At 35.1% G+C, this 20,971-nt stretch overlaps 1 protein-coding gene across 1 annotated transcript in view; it reads right to left on the bottom strand.

The window, feature by feature from the left end:
- The window catches only part of LOC118624655 (methyltransferase-like protein 25), an 80,825-nt gene that overhangs the window by 1,663 nt on the left and 58,191 nt on the right, over positions 1 to 20,971 (bottom strand). The window contains exons 9-11 of the mRNA XM_036253068.1: positions 6,920 to 7,013; positions 818 to 892; positions 178 to 249 (exon numbers count right to left, since the gene is read on the bottom strand). Coding sequence (XP_036108961.1) covers positions 178 to 249; positions 818 to 892; positions 6,920 to 7,013 — 241 coding nt within the window. The remainder of the gene's footprint in view (positions 1 to 177; positions 250 to 817; positions 893 to 6,919; positions 7,014 to 20,971) is intronic.

Here is a 20,971-nt window from a genome sequence, read left to right as displayed (position 1 = left end):
TTTATGTTTTAAAAGAGATGGAATGAATATTTAAACTTTGAAAATATAATGAGAAAAATTATCTTATGTTTTAATCTTAAGTTTTATGTAAAAGAAATGTATCCTACATGTCAGTGGATCCAAATGACTGAATTTAATAAAGATATTTGTTACGCATTTAAAAATAACATAATTTACCTGCTCTTTCAGGTAGCAGAGTCGATCCAAAAGAATCAAGGTCTCTATACAAGGGGCCAGAACAACTTTCAACTAAAGGAAAGAATAAGATAGGATGGTGTTACTTAAAAAAAGAGAGAGTAGCAAACTAACTCAACATTATGTTTTTAAAATGTATCTATAGAAATTTCTATAGGGCCAAATCTTTAATGCCCATTGTACAACTTCAGAATATGAAAACTGCAGAGATCAAAAGTTTTTCTTTAGTAATAATAGGAAAAGAACGTCCTTTAAGTGACTTTGAGGTAGAATCCAAAAGCTATCATACATATGTGATAGAAAGTTTTTAAAGGGGTACTAAGAATGAAATTCATTAAAAGGAACGCTTGTGAAATAACAGAATTGTGACCAATATGTGTTCAAAGAACCCTGAAACTTCTTTCTGTGCATTTATAATACACTTTAAGAGAAATCTACCATGTGTTTTCTTTATTACATTACTGACACCTAATATAGTTCTGAAATAGGAAATGATCCCAAATGATTTTTCTACAATAAGAGAAAAACAACATAGATTGGTTGGCCTCATAGTAAAATTTAATAGGATCCTACTCAAGGTTAGCAACAAACCTAATTTAATATGCTTAATTCTGAGATTTACCATATTAAAAGCTTCCAGCTCGTTCATTCTAGGCTTATACTTCTCATAGTAGTCCATTATAATTTTTTCTGGCAGCTTCAAGATAAAACAACAAAATTAACCATACATTTTACAATTATTAACATTTTTTCGTATCAAACACACCCTAAAGTAAAATAAACATAATACATGTAAAACAAGCTAGGTGTCTGAAGAGCTCTACAAATATTCATGAAGCAAGTCAATATAAATCTAAATTCTTTTTACTTAATCTGTTGTACCAATATAGGTTATTCAGCATATCACAAATAAAGTTTCAACCGGTAGTGACAAAATATTTGCTTTCTCTTGTTTCTGTGCTAGGGGCACATAGTAAGAGCTAGATAAACATTTTTTGAATAAAATTAAGATTCAAAACAATGTATCTAAAACTATATATCTTAGAGAAAATGATTCAGAAAATAGGAACACAATTATGACACAGAGTCGTATTTAAGGTAATTCCCTCTAACATCAACTAAATAAATCCACTAACAAGCATTATTTTCTGATTTTTTTCTCTCTAAAACACATGATACCCATAGTACAGTGAACTCTTGTGGTTAACAGGCCATTTTCTAGATCACCTACATGTTGTTGTTCCCAACAATACTGAGTCAACAGTATTTGTTATTAAACTTTTATGCTAGTTATGTTATTGTAGTAAAATAATATAAATATTACATAACCGATGAATTATGAATGCAAAAGAAACAGTTTCTGTAAGTTCAGCGCCTCTGTGAAAGGCTTGATAAAAGCAAGTCACCAGAAGAAACTGTTGTTGTCAAGTTACATGTGGTCAAAACAAATGTAAGACCGGACAAAAGGAGTAAAAAATCTGAAAGGGTTTGTACTTAGATTTCTTTGCAAATGGATAAATAAATTTATTATTTTCTCAAAGCCCCAATTTCTTTTCTTATTGCACTAAATTTCTTTTGAACTTATAAAGTACAAGAGAGGAACAGTGAAAAGTAAGGCCTTGTCTCATCCAATTTCTAGTGTAGCCCTCTGATAAAGATCTCCCCTTGGTACAGAACCCAAACTGAGTGTGCCACCCTCCCTGATCCTTTTTAAAGTCTGCCCATCTTTGAAACAAATGAGTACTCCCTGGATCAAGTTTCTGCAGTAGAGTATATTGGATTGGATCCAGGCCTACACTTCAAACGTGAAAAAAATTCTCATCTCACAAAACTGTGTGTGTGTGTGTTTTAAGTTAGTCTTTAGTTTTTCCTCCTCTCTGGTCATCTGAGATCAGGAGTTTCGGGACAACTCAGAACACAATATTTTTTTCGATCCTGCCTCATCAGCATACTGCTTCCTACAAACATGATTTTTCGATGTGATTCCTTGGGTTCTCCAACATTCTGTTTTTCACTGATGCCAAACTGGAAGCACCCCCCCTAAACTAGGAATTGTTGATTTTGCTGCTCAGGATATACACCTTCACAGAACTACATTCTGTTTGTTTTGTTATCTGTCACCCTAGGCATGGTCTGTAGGCATCTTTACCTTCACTGTACTTCTCAATACACATGGTTTGAGATTTAACACGCTGGTTTTGTCAAAAACAGTTGTGTTTCTGTTTCTTATTCTATTTGTTGCTTTTGTGGATTCTGAAGAGAGAAAGTGAGAACATCACCATAACTCTCTAAAAAATGGAAATCTGTTGCTTCACTTTAAGTGAAACAAAGCTGGATCATATAGATTGTACATTATAGATACATTTGATGCAAAAAAAGTTAAGGTAAAACTTCAAATAGTGAAACTATATGCAAATCTGTGTTCAAAAAGCAAAACAAATGGCCTTCATCTTACACCAAAATTCATGAGTAAAAGTACATTAACGTTTTTAAGTAAAACATTCAATGCATACGTATGATTTCATGCTTCAATCAACTTTTTCAATCAAATGCTCAACTATCAGACTGATCAGATCACAGAGATTATATGAAAATTTAAAAATAAAGATGCTATCTCATTTAATTCTAACATCGATCTATAACATACATATATTTATTTATTTAGTTTTAAAATTTTTTTATTAGAGAGAGAGAGATTTGTTGTTCCATTTATTTATGCATCTTTTGGTTGATTCATGTATGTGCCCTGACTGGAGATCACACCGTCAACCTTGGTGTATTGGGATGATGCTCTAACCAACTGAACTACCTGGCCAGGGCCTTACATATATTCATGGTTTCATTTTGCAGATGATATTATTGAGTGTTAAAGCCAATGAGAGCCTAGGTAGGGCCAACACCCTAGAGATAAAGAAAGGCATCATAACTGAGGTACTGCCTGATATAGATTGTACTTAGGTAAAAGCATACTACAAGGAAACATAAGTTAAAGTGCACATTGAATGATATTGGGAGTATTGGTAATGAAATCTACTGCTCCTTGCTGCCCATCCCCTAGGCTCCAGAAAAAGGGATTAATATGAGTTAAGCTGTATAATAGGGCCCTAGCTCAGGGGGCTGTGGTCTGGGTTCAGAGAAATACCTAGTCCTCAAGAAAAACTGGGGTGATACAGTAAATGAGCAGCCATGTTCAGGTATTTTAGGACCCCCCCCCCCCCCAGTTCTTATATTTTTTGGACACTTATTTTACCTTCAATATAGCCTATGTGTTAAAGAGTATATGTGCTATTATTCAATACATTTCAAACGCTTGACCAATTTCACCCTGTCTGCATTACGTTTTAAGAGTTAAAGTTCTGGATATAAGCATCTCTTCTTTAACACTTTAATAAGATTCAACATTCCTTAAATTCTTCTGCTTTTACTTCAACTCTAAATTCTTCAATATAGTGTGGACGTGCATTTATTTTGTCTGTTGGTAAGCACACATTTTCTCTTTATTCTTCCTCATAGGCTTATTTATCTGGTGACTCCTAGTTTTGGAAAAATGCTAAACATTCTTCTTGTGCTCAATGTCTGCTAGTATATTATATAAAAATGACAAAAAGGAGCATGGGGTCTAGAGTTAGACAATCAGGATTGGAATCCTTCCTCCCCAGTTTCCCAGATTTTTGCCTTAAGAAATCCATTTACCCTAAGTCTCAATTTCCTCACCTATGGAATGAGGGTAACTGCCTCTTTCATAAGGTCATCCTTAGTATTCAGTGAACTAACATAAACAAAGCTTTTTGGCACAATGTCTGATACAAAGCAAAAGTTAAAAAAAAAACTAGTCTTTCTCATGTTGTTTTTTAAACAGTTTTAGATTTACAGAAATTGTGAAGATAAGTTTCCATATATCCACTACCCCTATATTCTGTTATAATTAATGAACCAATATTGATGCATTATTGTGAGCTAACATTCGTATTTTATCCAGATTTCCTTAGGTTTTACCTAATGTCCTTTGTGTGTTCCTGGAGCCCATCCAGGACACCACATTGCATTTAGTTCTATTGGTTGTGACAGTTTCTCAGACTTGCCTTGACTTTGATGACCTGCAGTTTTGAGGAGCATTGTCAGGCTTTTTGCAGAATGTGCCTTCACTGGGATTGGTCAGATATTTTGTTCATAATTAGACTGGGGCTATGTTTTTGAGAGAAAGGCCACAGAAATGCCACCTTCCTACATCATATCAAAGGCACACACTATCTATATGACCTATCCTTGTTGATGTGGACCTTGATTACCTGGCTGAGATAACATTTGTCACATTTCTTTACTGTAAAGTTCCTCTTTTTCCCCTTTCTGCACCATATGCTTTGGAAGAAATTCACTATGTGCAGCCCATACTTAAGGAGTGGGGGGTTATGTTCTGTCTCCTTGAGGGTGGAATATTTAAATAAATTATTTAGAATTATTTTCTGCGGGAAACTTGACTCTTCTCCTGTGTGTATTAATTAAAATTGTCTTTTTATAGCTCTATATAAGGAGGTCCAGATAAGCAAAGGTGGACAGTACTTCAACTTAATATAAAATGGGTTGAATGGACAATATACACAGTTGTCCAGAGAACCCTCTCATATTCTATGTGATCAGAAGATGAGTTAGCAATCGACCTAGTTCTGACCATTAGATGGGGGGATTAAGGATGTTGATACATCTTTGGCTAGGTCATGATTGGCTCAGGAACTAAGGCAGGTGAATGTGGAGATAAGGTGCATTGGCTGATCCTGGCTAGGGAGTGGCAATGAGGCTGAGGTGGGCCTGATAGTCTTAGGTTGGTTGACAGAGGAAGTTATCCATGTGATCACTCAAAAGATTAGTATCAATGAGAATCTTTGGAATATACAGGCAAAGGTGACTCTTACTTCTAGAAATGATGTAATTATGTGTAACTGATCTCCCTAAATTTGAAATTAGGGGCAATAAGATACAGGTTTTCTGAAACAGAAAAATATAATGCATAAAGTTCTTTCCATATTTTCTAATGTATACCTGTTCAATTACTAATAGAAATAAAATGTGAACTTGATACCAGTGAATAGCACAATCTACATATAAAGTTAAGCTAATATTCATTCTAAATTAATTACTGAATACAGCGTAATTATTACATATATTTTCATTTGAATTAAAATAAGTCATTTTCAGATATTATAGACCAATCATTCTAATAAACTAAAATAATGTTATTTTGAAATTAATATTTTCCCATATTAACAGCATTATTAACATAATTAAGCAGCTCTTATTTTTCTTTCTTAAATAAAAGATAAATAAAATGTAAAATGGGTTTTCCTATTCTTTCAATGATTATATATTCTACTACTTCCTAGAGCTACTGGTTGCAAGGAAGATATTTCTATACCTAATGCGTCTCTGTGGTTAGCTGGGAGAATAGAATAAAGATGACTTTTATAGGCAATGTGGCTATTCTTATATACAATTAGACTTCTATTACATAAGAATGTTCTATTGCTTAATAGAAATATCCTTTTATCTTCTGTGAGTTTGGCATTAAAATGTTATCAGACTTGGTCTTTGAATATAACTTCGACATATTGTTTTTGATCACAATTTCAAAGAAGTTTAATTGTTAATTCTTGTTTTATCCCCAAATTTAATTGCTCCAAATCTGTATAATCAAAAGTTAAAGAAAACTTTATTATTATTTATAATGCTTATTTTCAAGAATAATTTGAGATGGTTTATAATATGAAGTACAAAAAGTAGGGCCATAAAAGAAAGGAAAAAATTTCAAGGGTACATGATTCAAGGGAAAAGAACATGATACCAAAATAACCCATCTAAGGACAGTTGATGAAATCAAACATAAATTGAACTCTGAGCCTCCTGATAGCTATAAGTTAAAAATGCTTCTTTAAATAGTAAATTTATAGGGGGAAGAAACTGATTGGTACCAGTCGGTCTGCTTGCTTTAAGCAATAAAGCAACTGGGGAGTAAATGCATAACTGGTATAATAACTAATAATAGCCTTTAGCTTTGAAATAACAGTATCTGTGTAACTTTTCTCTTTCAAGAAATACAGTTCATTCCTTTAACCATATTTGATTCTTTATTTCAACTTATAATCAATCAAAATACCAGAGTGATCCAAGCTAAATTTAATATTTTAGATAACTCATTTAAATCATGTTGAGAATTTATTTTTTTCTCAGTGTTAGAACATTTATTACTGCTAGTCCATTGGTTTACCTCTTTGTCTTCAACGATAAGTTCTCAATTACTAGCTTAGACTAATGATGTTACCACTTTCCAGGATTCTCCCATTCAAAGGCTTTTTGAATTTAAGATTTTTTATTGTAATTAGTTATATAATCTTTAAATATAAGCAGTTCAAAATTAAAACCATTGTCTCTGGATTTACTTACAATTCCCATTTGTTCTGTTATTTTGCTTATGAACTGTATTTTGATTTGAGAATTGGCATGTTTTTCCTTGAACAAACCTAAAAGGAGAATCTCTGGAGGTGTAGGACAGCAAACTGTCCAGTGACGGAAAATGTCAACTGAAATAAAGGTAATGGAAGTTTGGATTCAATATAATTTAGAATGTTTTCACAAATAAAAGTAGAAGGCAAATAATTTTGTATTATCTCATTTCATTACTTAATAGAAATTCTCCCGTTTTTATAAAAACAATGAGTATTCATATACTGACCTTGGACTCATCTAATCCAAGCTTCTTTAGAGACTTCCTGACATAATCCAGAAAGGAGGAGGATTTGGAATAAATTTTACCAACATGCCGATCACTGTAAAACAAAATTGAATCACATAATATTTTTAAATATCTTCTGTGTATATGGCCCAAGATCCAGATATGACAAAAATGTAATAATATTTTTGTGAGCATTTTAAATGTACATATTATAAAGTGTTTGAGATTCACTTTTGAGAATTCCTTCAACATCCAGCAGTGAGAGACAGTATTATGAAGACAACACTATGAGAAAGATGTTGTAAATTTATAGTATTAAAAAGGCTTTATTTTAAAGGCAACTATGGGCCTTTCAAAAGTTTCCATTGCGCTACAAAAAAACGTTTTAATTTTACAGGCTAAGCATTACAGTGTGCATTTTATGGCAGCATCTGCTAACAGTGGTGATAATGCAACAGCTATGCAAGGAAATCTTCCTCCATGACAGCCATTGATCAAGCACCAGAACACTGAGTTGGGTCTGCCCTGATCACAATTATGCCCTGAAGATTTTCATTATCGTTTAAACAAAATATCATGAGGTAGTTTTAAGTTAATGCAATGCTAGACTATTACATTTCCAATTTTGGTTGCAATTTAGGTAGAAATCAAGGAAATAAAAAAATTCTCTATATCCAAATATCAAAAACAATGAATAAATGCTCATTTATACATGGCAATATAAACATTAATCTCTATGATTAATTAAACCCTAAGCTCTAATAATTCTTCCATTGAAATATACCTTCAGTATATTACTTCAGCTCCGATTCTAGACAGCCACCTCAATTCCACTTATTATTACCTCATGTCCTAATCATTACAGTTACTTTCTAATTAAGACTGAAGTCTGTCCCCTTCATTCCTGCCTATGTGGCCTGCTATTTTCTTCCTTTCTTTCTTTTTAAATCCTCACCGGAGGATACTTTTCAACTGCTTTTCAGATAGAGTGGGAGGAAGAGAGATAGAAAGAAACATTGATATGAGAGAGAGACATCAATTGGTTGCCTCTGCAGGACCCCAACCAGGGAGGGGGACCAAAATGCAACCGAGGTACATGCCCTTGACCAGAATAAAACCCACGATTCTTTGGTCTGTGGGATAACACTCTAACCGCTGAGCCAAACCAGCCAGGGCTGCCATGCTATTTCTTAGAGGACCATTTTTATTTACTACTTCTCTGCTTAAAAAACTGGTGTGAAATAATAGTCACTTAAATAGGTATAGGGTTCCAGAAAGCAAAAATTATATATTTTATATATTTTTATGTAATTCTCAGATCCTACACACACTTACGTTTTTTAATGTATAACAGATATCATATAATAGGTATGTACATCATATATATCACAGAATATTGAATTGGTTAACTATGTGGCCAGAAAAAGATGTCATTTAATATTAACATCCAGCTTGTCATCTTAAAAGGCTTTTAAAATGTTTTACAGAAACAAGAACATCTAGTTAGACTCTGACATTACCGCTGCAAGTAGATCTATTAATCAAGGACATTTTCACTGTAGCCTTAATTTTTGCTGAAGTACGTGAAGACAAAAGTATAGGCAAGCTTAACTATACAAACAAACGAGTGTAATTTAAATATATAGAGAACCACTGAACAAATATATAAGGAAAAGTGCAATGAAAACAAATCAAATAATAGCTAATATTTATTTTATGTTTACTATGTCAGGGTCTCTTTGTTGCATTTATTCATTTAATCCCTAAACAAGCCCATGTGGTAGGTCAAGTTATTATCCACATTTTAAAGATGGTGAAACTACAGCACAGAGTGGTTAAGTAAACTGCCCAAAGGGTGAATCCAGGAGGGTTGGCTTTAGAATCTGGGATATTAACTACTATTCAATATTACCTCCAGCACAGTACTCCTACAGGATTCATACTCAATATTGTTAAATTGAAGATGAAGAATGTCACCTCTATATTACAGACCAACAGAAATAGGGAGATTCCATGATATCCTATGAGAAGGTAGGTGTATATAATTTCATGGAAAAGCTATGCAGTCCCTCTTGCTCTACTCAAGGACAAGGAGTTTAGTGCTTTAGTGCACCTATGTGATGTTAAATCATTCTAATAATTAGAAAAAATTAGCTACATGAGAGATGGATATGTAGTAGGAGGATGTTTTTTCTTCCCACATCACTTTTTGCTAGACGTATTGCTTAAACTTATCAGCAGTTAGGGCCAGTCAGAAGTATTTGTCTTCTTTTCAAATGGCACTCAATGACTGGTGGTTATTTTCTGTTACTGTGCTAGGAGTTGAATCATCCACAGTTCATAAGAAATCTTTCACAGTTTATAAAGGAAGAAGGTGAACAAGTGCTATAATCAACATGGGAAGTAATGATGGTGAGCAGAGGAGAGTACAAAGTAGGGAGTGCTTTCGCTGCTTCTTAGGGGAGGAACTGCATTTCAAAATGTCTGTTTCCAGCAGTATTGTGAACAGCAATATTAAGAAGATAAATGAATAAATATTAACACTAGACCAACACATAAAATTAAAACAATTTGTTTTTATATTTATTTTTCAACAATTGTTCTAAAACTATGCTCCTTAAGGACTCCAAAAAGGTACTTTAAAAGGTTACAATTTTCCATAAAATATGAAAGTATAATTGTATAAGAACTAAGTCCTTTTTAAAAATATGTTGAATTCATTTGATTCTTTGTAGGACAGTATTTGCAAATAGAGTGCTATTGCTAAGAAAGTATGAAAAAAACTGGCTTGATTTATCTTCATGGGTATGAAAGAAGTGGAAAGTACCAATGATTATATTTTGGTTTAAAAATAAATATATTTTACAGAAAACCGAATGCCAATTTATATGTCACCACAGCAATACATAATTAAGTACAATGAATCAGACTTTTAGAACTTTTGGAGGAAAAAAGCTACTTTTACAGGACATGGCACCAATCTCTAAAGTCTGGGTGTCTTCAAACCTACCTTCTTAAAAATAATATCTGCAAAGACAATTTATGATACAGAATGCAATCTGCTCTTTTGAAGGTGCAAGAATAGGAGAAGGGTCTATAAATTTAAGGACAAATACTGCAATTCTATTAATTAAGAAACAAACAACAAAGAGAAAGGCCAATCTGAATCTCAATTGGAATATGAAGTAATCCCATTTTTTCACTTTTAGTGTCAGTTCCATTTCTCTTATTATATAACATTACAGATTTAGACTCTGACCCTAATAATTATATATTACGACACGACAGATTCAATGTAGTCTTAATTTTTGCTGAGGTATGTGAAGAAAAAAAGAAGTCATTCTATCCATTAATTAGCTAATAATTCACAGAGTTAATATAATTGTTTTCTGTCAGGAAAAGCCTAAGGTCAGGGCTCTGGATGCCATCTCTTTCTGCCTCCTCGTATGTATTTTCTACTTCTCTTTACCCACTGAGTCTTTTATCACATGAAAAGGCTCAAGTTTCTCTGTTGGAAAAAAAGCAAGCAAACAAACAAAATACTCCAAAACAAAACCTCTCTCTGATCCCATATCATACAACTATCTACTATATATGGTAAATATCACATGGCCAAAGGATAAAGAGCAGAGTCGTATACAAATTCAGTATCATTAAAAATATTGCAATATATTTTACATATGTAGTTATACATATACAGGCAATCAATACGCACTTGGACATTTTACATATTTCAATCACTGCTCTGGGTTATATAGGGTGTCCCCAAAAATGTATACACAATTTGAATGATTATAAAGTCAGCATTTATTAACTTACAGGTCATTTTCAAAATGCAAAAGAATCTACAGAAATGAAAAAAATGTTTTGGACAACGCTTGTTTTCAAACTGATGAGCGTCCTGGCCCAGGCACAGCTGATAACGGGAGGCAATAGAATCACAAGCATCAAGAACCATTTTGTTCGGTGATTTGTGTGCATTCTCTTTCAATAGCTGCCCTCAATTCGTCGACTGCTGTTAGTTTTTTACCATAAATTTTTATCTTTTATGTATCTCCATAAAAAAGTCTAGTGGATAAATTTTGTTTGCTCAAAGCTTAGCCTGCCTTCACCCATTATTTCAAATCAGTTAAACCTGAAAAGGAGTGAAAATTTAGTCATCAGCTATTAAAGTGTGTATACATTTTGGAGGACACCTTGTATATCTAAAACCAAGCACATAATTTTCAAGGGTAAATTTTACTATATATTATTCCTTTCTATGTTACCCCTGCACACCGTGAATTTTCTATCTGAATTCTCTTACTCATTAGACATGAGTCCATTGGTTATCTGGACCAGAAAGCATGGGCACCAGGCCAAACAATAGGTGCTATTGCTGCGATAAGACTGTTGCACTGCTTCCAAACACTGCTTAGTACTCTCCTGAGAAAGAGAATGGTAGTATTCTGATTCTCAAGTATTGTCCAATAGTGACCTTCTTAATATGTACGACTCTTCTGTCTACTATGAGTGAGCTCCTTGATGACAGAGTCCATAGGTTATTTGATAGATTATCAGCAAGGCCAACCAGTGCCTCAGGGCACAGAAGGTAGAGCTTAACACAAAGACTGCCCACTGAATATGACAAAGGCAGCAGCATAACAGAAAGATTCAGAACACAATCCAAAGTTTTGCCTCATCGGCAATAAGAACTTTTAAAATCAAGAATACTCTGTGAAATGGTGTTGTACTAGGAAGTGGAAAGATCTTAATTCCACCTTTGGTAAACAAATCACTTCTCAGAGCCCCAAAATCCTCACTAAGAAGACTGGTAGAACAGAGGTGACATCAACTTCACAGGGCAATGGGAAGATGTAAATGAGATCATGCATGTGGAACAGAATAGTAAACTGGAAAGTGCTACAGTGGTATTTATTTTGGTAATATCACAGTGTTGGCATTTTATTTTTTATTTATTTATTTATTTTTATCCTCACCCGAGGACATTTTTCCATTTTTTGTACAGATAGAGTGGGAGGGAGAGAGAGGAAGAGAGAGAGAGAGAGGGAAACATCGACGTGAAAGGGACACATCGAGTGGCTGCCACCCGCACGACCAACCAGGGCCGGGGACAAACTGCAACCGAGGTACATGCCCTTAGCGGGAACCAAACCCGGGTCTCTCCGGACCGCAGGCAGACGCTCCAACCGCTGAGCCAAACCGGCCAGGGCGGCGTTTTATTTTTTAAATAAGTATTTTGAGTTGTTAAAAGTTTTGGTCTTTGATTGGAGAGGGTTTCAGTCAAGCTGGTGGAGTAGGTAAACACTGTGCTCGCCTCCTCCCAGAATCACATCAAACTTACAACTAAATTATAGAACAATCAACCTGGAGACCCATCTGAAGACTAGCTGAACAGAACTCCTATAACTGAAGATATAAAAAGTTATGGCACCCGGCCGGTGTGGCTCAGTGGTTGAGCGTCGACCCATGCACCAGGAGATTGCTGGTTTGATTCCCGGTCAGGACACATGCTCAAGTTGTGGGACAAATCCTCAGTGGGGGGCATGCAGGAGGCTGCCAATCGATGTTCCCGCTCATTGATGTTTCTCTCTCTCTCTCCCTCTTCCTTCCTCTCACTCTCAAATCAATAAAGAAAAAAGAAATTTTAAGTTTTGGCTTTGCCCTAGCCAGTTTGGCTCTGCAGTTAGAGCGTTGGCCCGTGGACCAGAGAGTCTTGGGTTCAGTTCCAACTAAGAGCACATACGTCGGTTGTGGTTTGTCCCCAGCCCCAGTTGGGGTTGTGCGGGTGGCAACCAGTCGATGTGTCTCTCTCACATTGATGTTTCTCTCCCTCGTCCTCTCTCTCTCCCTCCTGCTCTATCTGAAGAAGATAGATACAAAAAAAAAAAAAAAAAAGTTTTGGCTTTACTTATTGCTTATATAAGAGGTTTCACTTAACTGCTTGTACAGATGCAGTGACCACTTGTCATGGAATGTCAATAGGTTAACTGTAGTGACTTAAAACAGTGGTCTTCATGGGGCTGTGAGAGATCTGTAAAGGTTTCCCAAAGAGCATACAGTTAGAAATTATTTTAAAGAAATCACTTTCCAGATCCTATACTTTCTTATATCCACATTCCTAAAACTCACCTGTGTGGGTAGGTGCCTGTGGTCCACATCCCCTTTCACAAACAGCCCTTCCCTGCTGCAGCCTGACAAAGGAAAGGCATACCTCTCGCCCATGACTACCTTGCATGGCAATGAGGTAGGGCTCAGGAGGCAAAACAATTCCTTTACTAAAGGCATCGAAAGGCCTCCCCTGTCCATCTCAAAAAGAGATGTATTCCATTCAAGTTTTATCCCTCATGTTTGATAATTTAAAATAAAAACTTATACCATATATTGTCTGCATGTATCAGTATTTACGTAGTAATAATTCAATTCAGAATAATTTTTCAAAAACATTTTAAAGACTTACTGGAATAGGACATTCGTTGTCAATTGGACATGATATAAAAATGTAAAAGGAAAGCAAAGACCAATCACCAAGGGAAAGGACGTTGCACCATGTTCCTGTGGTGGGTTTAAAGAATGATGGGACTAAACAGAAAATACTAAATTTTAGAAAATATTCTTATTTCAGAAGAATCTTCCATAGTACTTTATAGTTGACTGTCAACAATATATGTGATAATAAAAGTATTCACAAGAACTTAATTTTGTTATTGTCATTTCATTTGGAGTTGACAGAAAAATAATCACAGAAATCACAAACGAGATCTTAGAAGAAATTAGAATATTTTTAAGACATTCCTGTGTTTCTTAGAGTGTGCCACATAAAACACTTAGCGTTACAAATATTAATTGTGTGCAAGGTTTTGAAAGAAGAAAGGTAATATGAATAAATAAATATTGGTTTAAACAAGGTATAATAGATTTCTTTTCATAATAATAGCAATCACTCACTATGTTCCAGGGATTGTTTTAAGCACTTTATAGATATTAACTTATTTTTCACAACATCCCTTTGAGGTAGATACTATTATTAACCCCAATTTAAAGATGGGAAAATAAACAAAACAATGTTAAGTAATGTACCCAAGATCACAGTGTTACTACCCAGTGAGGCCTGGGATTTAAAACTAGGCAGTAGAACTCCGGTGTATGTTCTTAACTGTTACACTCTGCCATCTCTCACCAAATTATGTGGTGTCTTTAAATTATGACCAGGCACTGGGAATTTGAAAAAGGGTATATTACATAAAGCATTTACTTGATTAAGACATTCTTTTCTCTCAAACTATTTTTACAGAGTCGCTGCTCTTCAGGTCTACAGTTGGGGAACGCTGTCATAGAATAATCAAAATCTGATTTATCCTCTTTGAAAAGCATTTCTAAAATACTCTGGAGCCAGATTATTGGTTCTATCACTTGTAGTAAACAAAATAAAACAAATAAACCCTCATTTGAGTTGGGGCACGGTCAATGGAACAAGTAAGTAAAATCTGTGGTGTATCAGTACAAAGAGTGGCTGAAAGGCGATGACGGGGGCGGGGGGGCAGACATGAAGCGTGAGAGGAGTGATGGGGATGGTGGCTATCACAGACATGACAATTCTGAGTAAAAGAACGAAGAGTGCGAGCCAGCCATGTGGTATCTAGTGAGGCACATGCCAGACAGAGGATCCATCACATGCAAAGGCCTTGAAGTAGAAGTGCTTCTGGCATTTCAAAGGAAAGGTGATAAAATCAGCACAAACATAAATAAAGGGGAAAACAGTAGAGATTAAATTAGGGAGATAATAAGGAGCCGCACAATGTAAGGTTTTGTAGATCACAGTAAAAATATTAGCTTTACTTCCAAGTGCATGAGAAACCATGGGAATATTGTAAGCAAAATCTCAGTTTTGACAGGATCATTATGGCTATTGTACAGAGAACACACTATAGGGGACAAATCAGAAGCAAGACTCAATGGGAAGTTAACAATGTAGATGAGAGATGATGGTGGCTTGAACCAGGTTGGTGGCCTTGGGGACGGTGAGAAGTAGTAGAATTTTAGATACATTCTGAGGGAGAGACTACATAACCGCTGAAAGACTGGACCTAGCACTGTGACAAAGACGGGTCAAAGATTCCTCCAGGATTTGGGGCCTGAGCAACGGGAAGAATAAGATTGTAATTTACTGGACTATGGATTTAGGATTCATCAACATATATGGTATTTAAATCCATGAGACATGATGAGATCATCTTGGTAGTAGGTATAGATAGAAAAAAAGCACTCCAACAATCGGAGGTTTGAAAGAAGAAGAATCAACAAGATAAACTGAAAAGAGAGAAAAAGATGAGTATCTTGTGACAGCCTTTCCCTCGTATGAGAGAAAAAAGGTTTGCAGTAAAGAGTGGTAAATGGTGCGAAATCCTGACGGCAGGCCAAGTAAGTTCAGCATTGAGAACTGACCATGGGATTCAACAACATGGGGTCATTAGTGCCCCTGAAAAGGGCTGTTTGATGGAGTGATAGAAGTAAAGTCTGATTAGAATTCAAGAGAAAATGGGAAAGAAACTGGCAGCACTCTGAAGGAGTTTTCTGAGAAAGGAAACAAGAGATATAGTCTAGCAGTGGGAGGGAAAATGGGGTCCAAAGAGCATTTGCAGGATCTGTGCTCTTAACCACCATGATATCATTTCATTAAATAAGACTGAATCCCAGCCATCGGGGGCTCACTAGGTGACAGAAGTTCAACAAGAGCCAGGAGTCACAGATTAAATACTATGGAATTGAAAAGGGTGAGGAGAAAAGAAATGTATCAGAGATGTCTTCTAAACCATGTTTTAAAGACTGCCTAGGGCTTTACCCGTCAGAGGCCCTGGAAGGAAAGGGTGTCAGGAATAGGGAGAAGAATATCCCAGGTACACAAAAATGATCCAAGGAAGCAAACAAGGTGCAAAATTAACTGCACGGGAAATGATGAATAATCAGGACAATGCGCAGGGGTAGGTGCCTGAGGTGCAGAGGAGGAAGAATGGGACGATGAATTAGGTCGGACAGGATATCAGTGACAGATTAAAAGTGACCTTGAATGGCATAATAAGAATATTTTCGTTTTTGAGTAGTAAAAAAAAAAAAAGAATTCTCAAACATTTGTGAGTAGAAAAGTGACATGACTGTTTGTGAAAGACAAATGATGTGACCGAAGAACAGATTAAAAGGGGCCCTCTATAAGAATAAAGCATGGTCAGCATGCTAAAAAGGAATTACTATTCTTTCTTTTAATAAAAGTGAATACACTAGATCTGATTAAAATTCTACTCAAGTGAATCCTACACCACCCACATTCTTTTCTAAAAATACAGTTTAAGAACATGGTTCACTTGTGGCACTTTCCAAAGAGGCAACATTAGTGCAGACAATTTTAGGGAGAGGTGAGGTAGATTTATACTAAATCACTGAAAACAAGCACGCGCAGGTCGGAAAGTACCAAAATTCAGTTTCTCCACCATCACCAAATCTTTATAAAGCTCTTTATTTTGTGTTTTTTATAGGCAGGTGGACATTAAAAGACTTAAAAACTCAAAATTTTGCTAAGAATGGCAATCATTTAAGGGAGCTCCAAATATCTTTTAACTACTGTATTCTTCAACATACAAGACACAGGCTTGCTAATTCTAATTTGACCACACATTATGGAATAAATAATTAGCTTTCATTTGTGAGCCAGTTTTCATTATCTGGTTTTTTACTTTCTTATTTGATTATAGCAAAATAAAAATTAAACTAAGTAATTCATAATTATAGGCCTACAAATTGTGTATTTCTTGGTTTGCTGTTTATAGTGCTCATAATGAAAGAGAACAATAAAGTGAGTAAAGTGTACACATCACATTTTCTCTGCCCTCTTTCCAAGTGTTTTAAGAGATTTTTACGCCATGAAATTCTTTCTTTGGCATTTTATTCCCCTTAGAAAGTTTCCAGATAAGAGCTAATTAGAAAATGAAAAGTTTTCTATAAATGAGTTTAACATAAATATTAGATGATAAAGGATAATTACAATCAATAGAGCAAAAAGGCTATATATTTAAGTCCATGAAAAAAGTTTACTTCTAATCTTAGGCTAAATATAACCATTACACTTAAACTTTTAGAAAAATATTTCAGGTATTCTAAAACAGTGTATCACCTAAAACAACTTATTGTAGTTAATAAGAAAAATAAAACAAAATGCAAAAGATGTTAAATAAGAGGTCATATTTTTTGTCTTTAATACTCTTGCTGGCTAGAGATTCCAATCAAATTAACCTTGATTTACAATGCTAATATAAGAAGCCATGCAACTCAACTCATATTTAAAAGCTCTCTCTGAAAATTTAAATTAAAAAGAAGCATAGGATACTGAAAACCCGTATGGGCTATGAATTCAGTCCTGGTTCTTTCAAGCTGTATGAAACTTCGGACAAGCTTTTGACCACTTTTTTTTTTTTTTTTAATTAATCCTCACCAGAGGATACTTTTTTCCATTGATTTTTAGAGACAGTGGACGGGAGGGAGAAGGGAGGGGAGAGAGAAACATCGATGTGAGAGAGACACATCGATTGGTTGCTTCCTGTATGCAGCCCGACTAGCGCAGGGATTAAACTGGCAAACCAGGTACATGCCCTTGACCAGGAACTGAACCCAAGACCCTTTGGTGCGCTGGTTGATGTTCTAACCACTGACCCACACTGGCCAGAGCTGCTTTTGACCACTTTTATTGTGATTTTTCTTAATACTATCATGAGGTGACTGTAATAAACACTAGGAGTATAACATGTAGCTCAATAATGTGTATTGCAGCCTGATGAGAGATTAAAATGTTACTGCTATTGAACACAAATATTCATAAAATATGTGTAAGTATAAAGAACACCTATAAAATGAACCCTTACAGCCAACATCAAACTTGAGAAACAGAACATTACCAGTATATTGAAATCCCTATGTACCCCTCATCTCCTCCACCCCGCCTCTGAATACTCATTTCCCCATAGGAAATCACAACACTGAAACCTGCTTGTGTTTACCATTCTTAGATTTTGTTATTGATTTTTTTTTTTACCATATATTTATACTCCTAGATATAACACTGTGCTTGTTTCTGACTTCTATAAATGAAACCATCCTGGAGAAATTCCTCTGTGACTTTTATATTCACAACATTCATCCACGTTCATGCATGTAGTTATAATTCATACATTTTCACTGTGACAGAATTCCACCACAACGCATCCATTCTCCTATTAATGAACTCCTTGTTCTTAGATTTTTATTCTTATAAACATTGCTGCTATTGCCTATTCTGGTATAAATCTCTAAGAGCACATGTATGAATTTCTCTAGGGCATATACTTAGGTGTGGAACTGCTGAAATAAGTTACATAGACATTTTCAACTTTATTGGATAATGTTAACTTGTTTTCCAAGGGTTTGATTTTTCTCTCCCACCAAAAATGTGGATGGTTCTAGTTGTTCTACATGCTTGCTAACATTTGATATAATCAACGTTTAATATTTGCTAATCTAATGGTTATAAAAATAATATCCCACTTTGGTTTTATTTTATGTTCTTCTGATTAATAACCAAGATTGAGCATCTTATCCTATGTCCATTGGCCATTTGAGAGTTCTCTTTGAGAAGTAATAAATCAAGTCTTTTCATTATTTTTCTTTTACATAGGTTAATTTTTCTCACAGATTTGTAGGAATTCTTTACACATTTTGGATATTAACCTTTTGTCAGTTACAGATTTTGCAATTAGTCTCTGCCTATGGTCACTTTTCACTTTTTTTATAGCATCTTCAGAAAATAAATTCTTATTGATGCAGCTGAATTTTTAATCTTTTAAGATCTGATGGTATATATTTAGTTTAAGAAATTATTTACCTATCTCAAGGTTATAAAGATATTCTTCAATACCATCTTCTAAAAGTACCACAGTATTGCCTTCTCTTGTTAAGTTTTTAATCTACTATGAATTGATTTTTGTGTTTGTTGTAAAGTGGAAATCCAGTTTATTTATTTATTTATTTATTTATTTATTTATTTATTTATTTATTTATTTATTTTTGTCTGTGGTGGGAAGAATAATGCTCCATCCCAAGGTGTCCACATTCTAATCCTCAGCATATATTACGTTACGTGGAAAGGTGGAATTAAGACTGCAGATGAAATTACATGTTCTACTCTGCTGACCTTAAAATAGAGCATCCTGGATTATCCAGATGGGCCCAACATAATCTCAAGGATCCTTAGAAGTGGATGAGGGAGGAAGAAGAGGTCAGAGTCAGAGAAAGATTTGAAGATGCTACACTGCTGGCTTTGAAGATGGAGGAAGGAGCCAAGAGAAAAAATACAGGGTGTGGCAACAGTAGGTTTACTGTTGTTCATATGGAAAATGATACAATAATTAATAAATAATAATATGAGAATAAACTCTGTGTTTTGTGTACTCACAACTGTAAACCTACTTGCCCACCTCTGTATGTAGGCTGCTTCTAGAAGCTGTAAAAGGCAAGTAAATGGGTTATCCCTTAGAGCAGTGGTTCTCAACCTTCCTAATGCCGCGACCCTTTAATACAGTTCCTCATATTGTATGTGGGCGTATCTGCATGTGGGCGGACCCTCCTGGAGACTGAGAGAGGAGCGGTGTCTTGGTTTCTAAGACCATCAGAAATATGTGTTTTCCAATGGTCTTAGGCAACCCCTGTGAAAGGGTTATTCGACCCCCAAAGGGGTTGCAACCCACAGGTTGACAACCGTTGCCTTAGAGCCTCCAGAAAAAGTGTAGCCCTGCTGACGCCTGATTTTAGCCCAGTGAAACTAATTTTGGACCTCTAACTAGAGGTCCTTTATCTAGAATGCTAGATAATAAATGTTGACACTGAGTTTATAGAAATTTGTTATAACAGCAAATGAAACTATATATACTGTCTTATCACTATTTAATTACTAGTATCTCTGCAGGTAGCTAGAGGAAGCAGTAATCTAAATACTTTTTTAAAACATTTATTTTTATTTAAGTATAGGTGGTATACAATTTTATTTTGTTCACATTAGTTTCAGGTGTACAATACAGTGATTCAACACTTTTGTACCTTCTAATGAATCATTCCACTTATTCTATAAATCACCTGTCACAGTGTAAATGTATCACAACAGTGTTAACTATATATTCCTTCCCCTTTTCACACATTCTCCACCCCCTCCATCCTGGTATCCATCCCTTTAGTCTTTGTTTCTATGAGTCTGTTTCTCTTTTGTTTGCTTAACTTCATTTTTAGATTCCACATAGAAGTGAAATCACATGATATTTGTCTTTCCCTGACTGGCTTATTTCACTCTAGATCCGTCCATGTTATCGCAAATGGAAATATTTCCTTCTTTTTTATTGCTGTGTAATATTCTATCATTACACACACACACACACACACACACACACACACATACACTTATCACATCTTCTTGATCCATTCATCTATCAATGGGCACTAAGGTTGCTTCCATATCTTAGCTATTATAAATAATGCTGTAATAAACATAGGGGTGCATATATCTTTTTTAATTAGTGTTTTTGTTTTCTTAGGATAAATACCCAGAAGGGCAATTGCTGGGTCATATGGTACATTTAATTTTAGTTTTTTGAGAATCTCCATACTACTTTCCATAGGGGTCAACCAGTCTGCAGTCCCACCAACAGTGCACAAGGGTTTCCTTTTCTCCACATTCTCACCAACATGTTATTTGTTGACTTTTTGACAATAGCCATTCTAACGGGTGTAAGGTAATATTTTATTGTGGTTTGTGTGTGTGTGTGTGGTTTTGTTTCGCATTTCCCTGATGCTTAGTGATGTTGAGCATCTTTTCATATGTCCGTTGGCCATCTGTATGTCTTCTTTGGAGAAATGTCTTTTCAAGTCCTCTGCCCATTTTCAATCGAACTGCTAATTTCTTTGCTATTGAGTTGTATGAGTTTCTTATATATTTTGGATGTCAACCCCTTATCAGATATATCATTTGCAAATATATTCTCC

This window comes from Molossus molossus, unplaced genomic scaffold, assembly GCF_014108415.1.
Source record: "Molossus molossus isolate mMolMol1 unplaced genomic scaffold, mMolMol1.p scaffold_m16_p_10, whole genome shotgun sequence".
In the NCBI taxonomy this organism is placed as follows: Eukaryota; Metazoa; Chordata; class Mammalia; order Chiroptera; family Molossidae; genus Molossus; species Molossus molossus.
Note: the sequence above shows the minus strand (reverse complement) of the source record. Positions and strands in the feature narration are given on the sequence as shown.